This window comes from Lonchura striata, chromosome 15, assembly GCF_046129695.1.
Source record: "Lonchura striata isolate bLonStr1 chromosome 15, bLonStr1.mat, whole genome shotgun sequence".
Taxonomy (NCBI): Eukaryota; Metazoa; Chordata; class Aves; order Passeriformes; family Estrildidae; genus Lonchura; species Lonchura striata.
Window position 1 is genome coordinate 7,857,327 of NC_134617.1, and position 12,366 is coordinate 7,869,692.

Below are 12,366 nucleotides of genomic sequence, written 5' to 3' on the forward strand. Positions count from 1 at the left end.
TGCATCTTTCTGTGTGGATGCTTTGCACAAGGTGTAAGTGATGGATGGCTTACAGCAGGGTAATTTAGGAGAGAAGCTTGCTGCATGCTGGGTGTAACTGCTGGCCTGTGTGCTTGTTTTTCTGAGCAGGTTTTAGCTTCTCTCTAAAGAAAGAGAATAACACTGCATTGCTTTTAATGTAGGGTATACCAAAAATATACCCTAATGTAGCTGTTGCAACATATTAATTAATATTCATTCATATTCATTCTATCCATATGTATATATATATTTAAAATATATATTTTTAATAATTAGATATAGAAAAATATTTCTGAAAGGCTTTTGTGAGACACATCCAGTCTCTTTGAATCTATCCCTGTTCTGAGACATGATTGAGGGACATACTGGGGGCTTATTTTTAGCTCTTGTATTTGTTTGATGCAGGTGAACCATGGCAGGTTCTTTTCTGTCAAGAAATAGAGGCTTTTGCATTTATTGATTTATGTTGCTTTACACCAGCGTCCTCAGTCTTGAGTTGCTTTTTAGGTGGCATTAGGAAGCTTCTGAGAATCTCACTGGTGGTTCTTCAATGGTGAGGGATAATGCCAGGCAGTCTGGTAGTCAGACACCAGGAGAATGTGCTGGATGTGTGGGGAGCAAGGTCCTGCAGAGCAAACTGTAACTGTCCTTTTGAAATGAATTTCAGGAGACATGTCTGAAAGTAAGGCCAAGAAGATTGAGATAAAAGATGTGGATGGGCAGACCCTGAGGAAGCTGATTGATTACATCTACACCGCGGAGATCGAGGTCACGGAGGAGAATGTGCAGGTGGGTCTGCTTCAGCAGCTCCTGTGGAGAACCAAGAGGAAGGCTTGGCACTCAAAGGCACAGGTTCTTCGGGGGTGAGGGATCTCCTCAGGCTGCAGAAAGTAAAAGGTTGAGCTTGAAAAGAGCTGCTTCCAGCCTCTGTTTAGTCTTGAGGCACTTTAGTGCTTTCCCCACGCTTAAGTCATGTTGCATTTAGCTTTTGTGTGGAGCTGTTATAACAAGAGCAGGCATCTGCCTTCCAAGAAGATGTGCTGACTTGTGGGTCAGTCTGTCGAAGGTCAGAATAGACTCAAACAAGCAGTGAGTCAAATGTTTTAAGGCCATGGCAGAGGAATGTGGCTGTTAGTTTTTAAATTCTTCTGGGTAATTTTGAGAGCTTTGAGTGGAATACATTGTTCAAATGAGGACATTCTTCCTTGTTTTTGTGTGTGTGCTCTGTCTTGAATTTCTGAGAGGTAAATATTTGTTCAGAAGTGGAAAGAGTAATTGAAAGGCAGCCTTCAAATAAGGCAAGGTGCTCAGGAAGAGTGTTTTGTAGTGTCACGTGGCTGTGGCTGCTGGTAAAGCTCTTTCTTTGACTCTGCTTGTATTTGTGGTAAGAAAAAGGCTCTGCACTTAGCCACTGATGTCTGGGAGGGATGCTGAGAGCTTGTGTGTGGACGTGCTTTTCAGTTTTTCAGCTGGTCTGGTTTTGTTTGCAAGTGGCAGTTTGAGCCCGTTGTCTTCCTCGCTTTGACTTGGACATTGCCAGGGGAGCAAGTCTGTGTCAGTGATGCTGGGGAGAGTTTTGTTGACCTAATTAACACAGCAAAATTAGACTGGTTCTGCTTGAAACGAGGTTCTTGCTGTGAGCTCTTCTGCTCTGACCCCTCGGGCAGAGCACAGGTTCCTGCTGCCCTGTCCAGGAGCTTGGCCAAGCCCCTGAGCTGGTCCCACTTTGCAGTGCAGCCCTTTGCCATCCTTCGTGACCTGAATCTGTGGGGACCTTTTCTTGTCCCTTCTGCCCTCTGGTTTTACCAGTGTGACTGTTTGATGTGCTCTCACCCTGGCAGTGTCACAGTGGTAGGAGTGTGGAGCCTGGTTGCCCTGCAGCGAGGCTGGGAGCCATCAGTGGGGAGACCTTTGAGGTGCCCTATGGCAAAGGAGTGGGACTCAAACCCACTGTGGGTGGCTTGGCCTGGCTGTGTGTGACCCACAGCAGGGTCATCAGGAGCTGGCACCACATCACTCAGTGGGGGACTGGGAGGGAGCTCCTTGCACCTCTGGGATCTCCCACTGCTGGAGGAGAAATGGCATCTACACACCCTTGGGCTGTACATTTCCCTGTTTCTGTGGGAAGTATGGAGGCTGTATCCATGTGATTTATGAAAGGTGTCCTTTCCTTCCACGCTGCTGGGCTCCAGAAGCTCCCACTTGGCACGTGGGGTGTGCAGAGCTTGGGATCCCATCTGCTGAGCCTGCTGTGGATGGGGTTTGGGCAGTGACCCTGCTGCTTTCCCAGGGGAGAGTTTTGGTGCTCCAGCTGCACCAGGTGTGAGCAGTGCTGTGGGAGCTGGAGCAGGCTGGAGAGACAGCCCCATCCTGCCCAAAAAGTCTGTGAAAGTCCAGGTGTTGCCTTTCCTGAGTGACTAGACAGCCATAATTTTTAGTAAAACATAACCAAAGCCTGCCTTCTGTGGCCCAGGGATTACAGGGAGTTAAAGCAGATCCCTGGCTACATTTTGGCTTTCATCTCTCAGACAGTAAGATAAAAAAATGTAAGTTTTGAATACTAAGTGTTTTTCCCCAGTCTGGTAAAGCAGGTCCTTTTACTGCAGCATTTATTTCAATATCCACTCTGTGATTAACTCTTCAGGCTAGAGGTAAATTAATTCATAGAAGCTAAGAAATGAAGCTGATCTACTGCAAGATTAACTGATTAGTTTAAATTTTATTACATGTTTAAAGTGTTTGTGCTGAAGATGCTTAATGGAATTTAATTGTGTTATGAAACCAATAGAAAGAGAAATCTGTATCCTGTCCCTGGGTGTTTTACTCTGAACAAAATGCCATAAACAGGTAAATATTCACCTTTAGCCACAAGAAGAAAAGGTTACAGAAGTGAATATTCTGTGATTTATTGGAAAGTTTCACATGAAGTAAGGGCTAAAAACAACAAAAATTAAGCTCCTTGTAGTCTCTAATCTGAATTAGCAGTGTCAGTGATAGAAAGAAGTGAGCAGGTTTGGTCCCTTGTGTCACCACATCCTCCTGCTGCACAGCTTTGGGTCATCCATCCACCCATCCATCCATGCATCCATCTGGAAGGACACCTCAGTAGTGCCTGTCTGTGCTGTTTTAGGAATATTTTTTTGCAGCCCTGCTTGAGCACAGTGAGACTTTCTCTTTTCCCAGCAGGTATCTCCTGAGCTCTCCTGTTTCCTTGTCATATGTTCTGAATCTCTAGCTGGGCAAGGGTGCTTTTTGAAAGGAGTTCTTCAGACTTCCTCAGTAGCTGGAAGAAGCAATTTCTGGGTACAGGTGCCAGGTTATGTCATTGTAGAAATTATGAAAAGAAAAAAAAGTTGCTCAATGGTATTGACTGAGCAGATGCAGCCAAGATATCAAAACTTGTGAATAAATGAAAAGACACTGTCTTGGCAGTGAGAAAAATAAGATCAGAGCAGGATAGAACTGAGAAAAAGATGAACAGCAAAGGTAGCATGGAGTGCAGAATGAATGTTCCTAAGTGTGTTTGAATGCTGAGCAGTGCCCAGCCCTTCACAAAAAGAAGCCTTTGAACAACTTCTTTTGTTGTTTCTTTTCTAAAGGAAACCTGTGATTTTTTTTTTTTTTTTTTTTTTTGCTTTATAGGCCTGGTATAGGCTCAGGAAGCGAGACTCTTTTCCTAAGCACATATTTGTGGAGCTGATTGTGCAATGAAATGACACAGGGTCTTTTGTTTTTTTTTTATGTAAGGATAGTTATGTGTACCAGGGGCCAAGCCTGTCCAAGTCAGTTCCAGTCATCATCTATGTAGTGAGGTCCTGGGGGTAGTCATCCAATTCCTGCTCAAGATTATGTCCCAGATGTGCAGGCAAAGGGGATTTTCAGCTCATCCTGAGCCCGTGTGGAGGGATTACTCTATTCTAACCCTGCTGGGGTACATGGGTGAGAATTACCCCAACAAATGCAATCGTGCTTTATCTATTGGAACTTCCAAGGCAATATAGGTGCAGCAGTAGGAAGGCTCAGGGATGATGGATGATAGAGAAGTTGTACCTGTGAACATGTATTTGGGATTAAGCCTCCCACTTGTTTGGAAGGCATGGAGCAGAGACAGAATTTCTGTCTTTGTTGCAGTCATGCTGTAGTTTCAGGAAAATCCATCCTGGGATTTCTACACCTGCTGCCTTCTGTTGATCCTCCTCCGTTGCATCCCACATCAAGGTTGGTTGTAAATTTTGATGTGCATGATATGAAGACCTCATTCATTTGAAGGTGAGCTTGATACATTTATTTAGAAGGAAGTTGTGTCATGCAGTTTCTGTAAAAGGAAGGAAAATTAAAGTGAGTGTCTCAGGGAACTTCACAGATGCTCAGGTTCCTGGCTGATCTCAATGAAAATTGTAAACACAAATAAAAATAAGCACAGGGTCTGCTGCTCTCTACATGTGAGAGGTAGCTGGTGCTTTTAACATATGAATTACCTGAATTTTTCAAATATGTCTTGATTTTGAAGCTGAAGTGGTTACATTGCAGCCTGCTTTCCAACTTTCATACCAAACCTGCTGGCTCAGTGATGGAGAAGCTCTTCATGGTGTCCTTGAGCAGAGCTGAATGAAGAGATTTGGGAGCAGGTCCTTCCCTGTCCTAGGCAGTCCTGGGAAAATGCCTGGACCTCTGGCTCTAGACAGTGAACACAGTCCCTCCTTAGGGTGTCCCAACCAGCCTTACCTGTGACACTTCATTACTGGCAGGCAGTCTGAGAAGTGCCCTCCCAATTAAGAAAGTCATAATCATTCAGGTTGTAATGATTCCCTGGAAAAAGTCCTGATTAGCCTGGTTTCACAATTAAGTTGTTAGGAATGATGTGCCAAGGACCACATGCGTGGTGTCCTTGTGTACTGCCACAGTTTGAGATATGGCTGATACACAGAGAACAAATCTGAAATCAGCTCTCTGGAGGAAGTAGATATTGAACCTGTCAGCTTTGCAGCCATAGTAATTGTCATAAAAAATATCTCAAGAAAAGAGGAAAAAAGAATTTCTAGGAGCTGCACTATTTCTGTTCCAGAAGTGCTTCTGCACCTCAGCTTTCCCTGTGCACTTAGGAGTTCACAGCAAGGAAAGAGAGTTCTCTGGCAAGTTCCCTTTTGATGATAAAGGGTTTATAAATGGGTCAGTCAGTCCATCTTTCTTCCCCCTGTTCAGTCCAAAAGCTGCAGCAGTAGTAGGTGCAAGCCCAGGGTGAGGTACAGCCCCTTTCAGCAATAAATTAGGGCTGTGTTCCTCCCTGGAGCCAAAGCTCCTTGCTGTGCATCTCCTTGGGGTGCTGAGGTCCCTGGTCCATTGCAGGGCTGACTCCTCTGGACTGGAGGCCCTTCCTTAAACCTATAGGAAGTCTTTTAAATTGGCTTGGCCTAATAGGAAGCTGAGGAGAAACTTGTGGATGTGGCACCAGAGCACTGTGTTGTGCCTGATGCATATGTTCACTTTTTTATTTCACTGTTTAAACTGAGGGATGGTGTGTCTGAAGTTGCAGAAGGTAGCTCAGGAGTGAAGTTGCCAGTTGTTCCCTTGTTTTCGCTCTCATCTCTACGTTCTTTGTCTGTCTCCTGTTCCTGACAATGTTTTTTGACTCCCTGATGCTGTCACACCTTCCTCTGTCTGGGCTGTTTCACCTCAGGTGCAGCATTTAAGTGGAAGTACTGTTGTTGAGCCCATGTGCTGCCTGGGAGCAGCTGGGGTGTAATAAAGCTTGATTGCCACCCTTGCACTCAAAAGCCACATTATGCTGATGTAGTTTTATCTCCACTATTTGTGCTGTTCAGAGCAGCTTGTTAAAAACTGATTTTACCTGCCTTGCAAGCACAAAATCCATTTGTTTCTCTGGTCACAGGTTCCCCTGGGCAGGTGCCTGGGAGCTGTCTCCCTGTTTGGGCAGATGTGCAGTCCCAGCTGTGGCCCTGGATGTGCAGCTGAGGCTTACAGCCAGTACTTTTATTTGGCCTCCAATTTAACCAAATTGTCAAAGCTGTTTATAAGCTTTAATACATCCCTTGCCTAGGGGAAATGCTCCTTTTCCAGTTTTTCAGAGCAGGAATAATGTAAGTTAACTCTTGGCCAAGGCTACCTGTAAACTCTGTCACAGTAGGGAACTAACCCCAGCCTCTGCAGTCCAGCATTAATGAATGAACCTTATATATACAGAGCACTTTTGGCTGAAAGATATTTCTAGTTTAGAGACATAAAAGGTCTATGGAAATAATTGCCCAGACAATGTGTGTAAAACTTGAAATTTGTGTGGAGTCTGCAGAGCACAGCTGGATATATATATGTATATATATGTATATCTATCTTTAGACACACACCCCATAGATGAAGCTCTGGACATAAATTAAGCAAAGCAGCCAGTCTCAGTAGTAATAGCTGATAATTTTGATATAGTTTCAAAAAAATGAGTGGGTTTTGATTTGGAGGCAGATCTGGTAGAGAAGCCAGCTCTCACAAAATCATTCATGGCTGCTGGAGTTCAAATATTAGGAGCCGAATCCAGACCCATGTGAGTAACTTGCCTGGATATTAATGGGGTTGCAGTTTGGTTCTGCTGCATGTTTAGGCAGGGCATTTCCTCTTGTTATTTCTAAAGGAAACAGACTTTGTTCTCACGGAAATCCTTTGCTTGCTTTTTGCCTTCCCTGGTAAAAACAAGATGAGTGTTGAGACATTCAGCTGGGAAATAAGAAAGAGAAAATCCCCTCATCTCTTGATAGGCTTTTGTGTATCCTGTTTCTGAGAAGTGCTGTATGATAGTGCCCCTTTCCTGAAGGCTGAAGTGGTGTAAGGCTCCTTCTGCACTGCTTCCCGAGCCAGCACAGGCCATAACAGCAGCATGGGCTTGTCCAGGGGCTGGTGCATGTGGGGATGGCAGTGAGTTCCTTTTGGTCTGAGGCCACATCCCAGACAGCAGAGGTAAGCAGCCCACCTGGACTGGCAGGGATGCATCCTGGGTGGATGGGGTGCACAGAGGAGGCTCTGGCTGGTCTATAGCCAGAGATGGTTTGCATGGAGTCTGACTTGGCTACCCAAAGCCCTTATGTGGCTCAAGTGTTCAGAAATGGTTCAGCTAGAAAGAAAATGGTTCACAGCCAGGTTTCAAAATCCTAGGGCATTGCTATCTTGACTTAATCAAAGCCACAAACTAATCTCCTCCTGCATCAAGAGTCTTGGGCCAAAACAGGCTCCTGGGTTAATTGACTTCTCTTTTTATTGTTGCCTGTTGGGGTGGCTGCTTGGCAGCAGTCAGCCACTGTACAGCTGGGTTGGAGTGGAACACATCAGTTGCTTAGAAAGACCTGGAGCAAGCTCTGAGTGTCCTGCCCTGGTGTGAAATGCGACTGTGGTGGCAGGGACAGGGAGGGACCATCTTTATCCCTTTGCTGCCATTGAGATCCAGGGAGGTAATGCTGTTAACTTATTTGTTTTGTTTAACAGCTGCTTATTTTTTTTTTTGAGTTGGCAATAACTTTCCGGAAATGTGTGCTCAGATGGTGAGCACAGATGCCCAGTTGGAAGGACATGTGTGAGGCAGCCAGAGCTATGAAAGAGCTGGAATAAGACACGTCTGCAGTTGCTGTTGGAAATAAGAAAGGAAGTAGCTGATGTCACGGGCTGTAATGTCCTGATGGATTTTGTTTTCTACTTCCTGTCCTCCTTGCTGACCTCAAAGGTGTTTTTTTCCAGCAGATGTCACATTTGTCATCCATTTCTGTCTTCTTTTTCTGTGCTTAGTTTTGGAGGTGCAAAGCAGTACCTCATATTCAGATGCAGCCATGATCCACAAGTGTCCCCAGCATTTTGTGTAAGTGCAAATGAGAGCTGCTGATTTGAATAGTTGGACCTGTCTTTCCCAAGAGCTTTGCTGTCATCAAAACCTGCTCGAGCTTCTGGGAGCCCCCTCTCTTACATGACTGCTTGGGCATCCTCCTCACAAGCTCTGCCGGATCGGTCCAAGGCAATAAGGTTTTGTTGGAAGTAACAAAGTCCAGGGTTTTGAGGACTGTTGGGCTGCTATGGGCTTTGAATTTGGTGGCAGTGCTTATAAATAATATAAAGCCTTTTGGGGAAAAAAAAAAAAAATCTGTGTGCAGGACCTACCTGCAGCAAAGCCAGAAATTCAGGAGCATTCAGAAGCATGGTTGTTTCTACCTTGTCCTCGTTTTGCCTTGAGGTCTTGTGGGGAGAAGCTGTGAGAAGAGTTCCACTTATAGCCTAGTGCAGGATAGTCATTTTCACGTCTCAGAGCATGAACAGGGATCTTCTGCATATGGCTAGAGCTAAGACTTGAACCTTCCCTCTCATAACCCCACAGGGATGCGTCCCTGTCTGGAAGGGAATTGCCTCCAGTTTGTGCAAGCTGTGAAATCACTCCTTGTTACTCACTTGCATTCCCCTCTCGTGCCTTTGCAGGTTTTATTGCCGGCTGCCAGCTTACTGCAACTGATGGATGTTAGAAAGAACTGCTGTGACTTCCTTCAGTCCCAGCTGCATCCCACGAACTGCCTTGGCATCCGCGCTTTTGCCGACGTGCACGCCTGCAGCGAGCTGCTGCAGCAGGCCAACGCCTACGCAGGTGAGGGGAGGCTCTGCCCGGGCAGCTGACCCTGCTCCTGCAGCACCCTGAGCCTGAGCACCTCCTGCTTGGTGTCTCCAGACTTCTGGTTTAGGGCAGGAAGGGAATGCTTTGTTTAGCTCTGGGCTCGCGACTTTCTGTGATGATGCAAGTTGTGAAACGTGGTTTGGTCGCAGGGGAGCACCTTAGGAGGTATAAAAGGAGTTTAGGAGGTAAAAAAGGCTGATCCTCTGGATCTCAGCCCACAGAACAGTTCCTGAATGTGATCCTAGAGGCTCTTGGTGTGCTGTTGAACAGCTCGGCGTTGGTGCTGTGTCCTCTCCACGGACCCTGCCCTGGGAGAGCAGCAGGCACTGCTGGGCATTTCCAGTGTGGGAATGAATGGCTCTGGGCCAAGTCAAATCCTGGGGGTGGGAGCTGGAACACAGCTAAAATTGCCATGCAGTCTGAGGCTCTGATCTGTGCAGCAAAGGCCCCTTGCCCCAAGGGAGGATAGGCTCATGTTTCTTTGGGAGTGGATGTGTTTGGTTGCAGTAAGTAGGTGCAGGCAATGGCTTTCAGCATTTCTCCTCTGCATCATAAATGTAAAGCTTTTTCAGCCAGCCCCAAGCTTTGAATTCCCCAGCATTTTCCAGTCTCCTCCAGCAGAGTTGCCCTTGACCTCTGCTTGGGAGAAGCTAATAGTTTTCTCCCAGTTTGTTTTTCTGTTTTCTGATAATCTGTATAGGGACACATACACCTGCTGTTTCCCAGAGCACCTGCTCTATCCTGCAACATTTTCTTTTTTAACAATTTTGTCCTTAATTGGACAAAGTAGGCTCAGTGGAATCAAAATTTATCCATTGAGTCCTCCCCTATTCTCTTGCAAATAAAACTAAAACCTTTTCAGCTGCTCTGGCTGTATTATCCCCTGGAGGAAAAGGTACCCTGGAAGGAATGGTTAATTTTATAAAAGCTTGCTTGTAATATCTCATTATCCTTGTTTCCAGGCCCTGTTTAATCTTTAACCCAACAAGCAGTGCATTCACTGTATATTTATTTGGTTGTTTGGCAATTAGAAGGTCTGCTTTGTTGTTTTATTGGCCTTCATAGGTCCCAGTTAGTACAGCAGCCCATGTAATGTTAATGGAACTCCATTAATAAAAATGCCATTAAAATTCTTTTCACTATGTTGTTTATGTAACAGCCTTAAACCAAGACAGAAGTCCCCAAGCTCAAGAGTCCATGCATGTATGAGCTCAGTTACTTGAGAAATGCTGAGTCCTGGCCAATGGATAACTTTAGTAGGCGAAGGAGCTTTCTTGATGCAGGCACCAGTTCCTTTATTAAAATCAGTAAATATTCTCCTTCACTTCCAACTAATAACGAGAGATCAAATACCTTTCTTCTGCCAGATGCAAGTCCAGAATGAATGAATATGAGATTTTGCCCAGAAGTCAGAGTGCATCCAGCTTATTGTGTGGCGAGTGTTTCCTGCCCCTTAAATATTTAAGGCCTAAAGAGGTCATTAGATCATACATATATTTCCAGCATAACAAAATATTAAACTTTATCCACATTCTGCTATTTTTAATCAGAGCCTTTGGCTTAGATGTGAGGTTTTGGTCCTCAGCAGAGCAAGGAGGGTCTGTGACTGGGGAGTCCAAGTCCAGAGTCCAACTCTGCAGCAACAGCTTTGATGAGGGGCTGTTCAGGGGCTCAAAAAAACTCCTCTCTGTAAGTTAGGCCAGCTCATGTCCCTGTGGTGCTGCTTTTTGTCAGGCAAAGCACTTTGCAGATGTGAAAACTCAAGGCAGATCTTGCTGCAGAGAGAGCTTTTTGGATAGAGGGGTCTGAGCTTCTCAAAGCTACAGAATTAGAACTTGAAAGAAGCTGCTTCAGATAAAGTGCCTGAGATTCATGTTTCTGTAATTCAGCCAAAGATAAGTGGGACTTAGCAAGTGACAGGTGAGATTAAATTGGCAGTATATGTAAGAAATTCTTGCAAAACTAAAATTGCTGCAGCTGGCTAATGACATATTTGACCTAGAAATTATTTTCTAGGAAGTGATTATTTTGTGTGCCTGTTGGCTAGATATAAAGCTTGACAGATTTGATGATGCTCAATCATAATTCTTCCAGTTTGAGGTTATATTCATGCTTTTTGTTTTCAAGTGGCTCCCACAGTTACAGTATGGAGGGATCTGGAGGCAAAAAAAGGGAGAAATAGAGATTTGTACAATTGCAGGCTGAAGTGGAAAGGGGTAAACTGCTGGGAAGGTGGATGCTGGGGTGGCCAGGTTATTTACTACTTTGGACATTGGCTGTTGTCTCAATTTCCACTTTTAACTGTATTTGCCACTGGAATATTCTCAGTGGCTTTTCAGAAAGTTTATTGGCATTTATGAAAGTATTTAATGGGGCTGGTGCTGCTTGAAATAACGTGTTTCTTTATCCTGCTCTGAGGCTGGTTTCTGCCTGTGTTCCACTCACAGCTGCTGTGGGTCTGTCTTGGCTGCTCAGAGCTGTTCTCTGAGTGCTGTGGTCCTTCCACTGACTGAAAACATGGATTTCATTATAATTTTCTGTTCCCCCTTTTCATTTGTTGAACAGAGCAGCACTTCCCTGAGGTGATGCTAGGAGAAGAATTTCTTAGCCTTAGTCTGGACCAGGTTTGCAGTTTAATATCAAGTGACAAGCTCACAGTCTCCTCTGAAGAAAAGGTACAGTAAATTGTATAGCAAGAATGAATGTAAGAATGCTGGCATGTTTCTAGATCTTACACCAGGAACTGTTATCATGATATGCTCCTTTGGGGCCATTCTCCAACAGAGATCATGTGGAAAGGAAAATTAAAATAATGTGAATCCTAAAGGAACATAAAAATGACCTTCACTTGGTTGTTCTTTGCAGGAAGTTATGACTCTCAGATCCATATCATGCTAAAAGCCCTGGGGCTCACAACCAACTACTTTCTCTCTCTGGAAAACTAGAAAACTCCCATCTGCTGTTGTGTAAAGCATTTAATACCTGCTGTAAAACCTCAAAAAAAAAGGGAATTTCATTAGGCGAGGGAGGAATATTGGCTTCTGTTGCATGTTGACTAGACAAACAAAAGGAAGCCCAGAACCAAAAGGAAGGAAGGAAATATTTTTCTATTATCTTCAGTGTTTTTAGTAAAAAAGGGGAGAAAGGCACTGGTTGGTACTGTTTTTGTGGTTGAAACATTTGGTGCACCTTGTGTAGTCTGGAGTCCTGGGGAGAAGGGTGAGCAGTGTTTATGGTGCTCAGTCACCTCCAGCTCCATTCTCTGGTCTGAGTTTCTTGCATGACCTGCTGCAGGTTCCTGGGGACAGACACGTGCTTCCAGTCCTTCAGCTCATCTCCAAATTGGCACTGTGGGGAGATTGTAAAGTCACAGAATCAGTAACGCTGGAAAAGACATTTAAGATCATTGAGACCAACCACTAACACAGCACTGCCATCTCCACCACTAATCCATGATCCTAAATGTAAATGGTCACTTGTGAGAGGCTACAGAAGAGCTTGAGGTCTGTGTGGTTTGTAACTTCAGGGCTCTTATTGGATGCCCACATTTGGGTGGGCTGAGGCTGCACCTGGGTGGTGCTGCACATCCTCACGTGTGCCCTTGTCCTCTCAGGCCCTCTGGGCTGCAGACACGCAAGTGCTTGGGCCCAGAGGGACTGTAAAACTCCCCAGAAATCCTGCTCCATGTGAGGTGT

At 45.0% G+C, this 12,366-nt stretch overlaps 1 protein-coding gene across 2 annotated transcripts in view; it reads left to right on the top strand.

Moving 5' to 3' along the window:
• KLHL3 (kelch like family member 3) overlaps positions 1-12,366 on the top strand; it is a 48,091-nt gene that overhangs the window by 15,213 nt on the left and 20,512 nt on the right. For both annotated transcript variants that reach the window (XM_021552283.3, XM_077786684.1), the window contains exons 4-6: positions 689-810; positions 8,482-8,644; positions 11,237-11,346. In XM_021552283.3, coding sequence (XP_021407958.1) covers positions 689-810; positions 8,482-8,644; positions 11,237-11,346 — 395 coding nt within the window. The remainder of the gene's footprint in view (positions 1-688; positions 811-8,481; positions 8,645-11,236; positions 11,347-12,366) is intronic.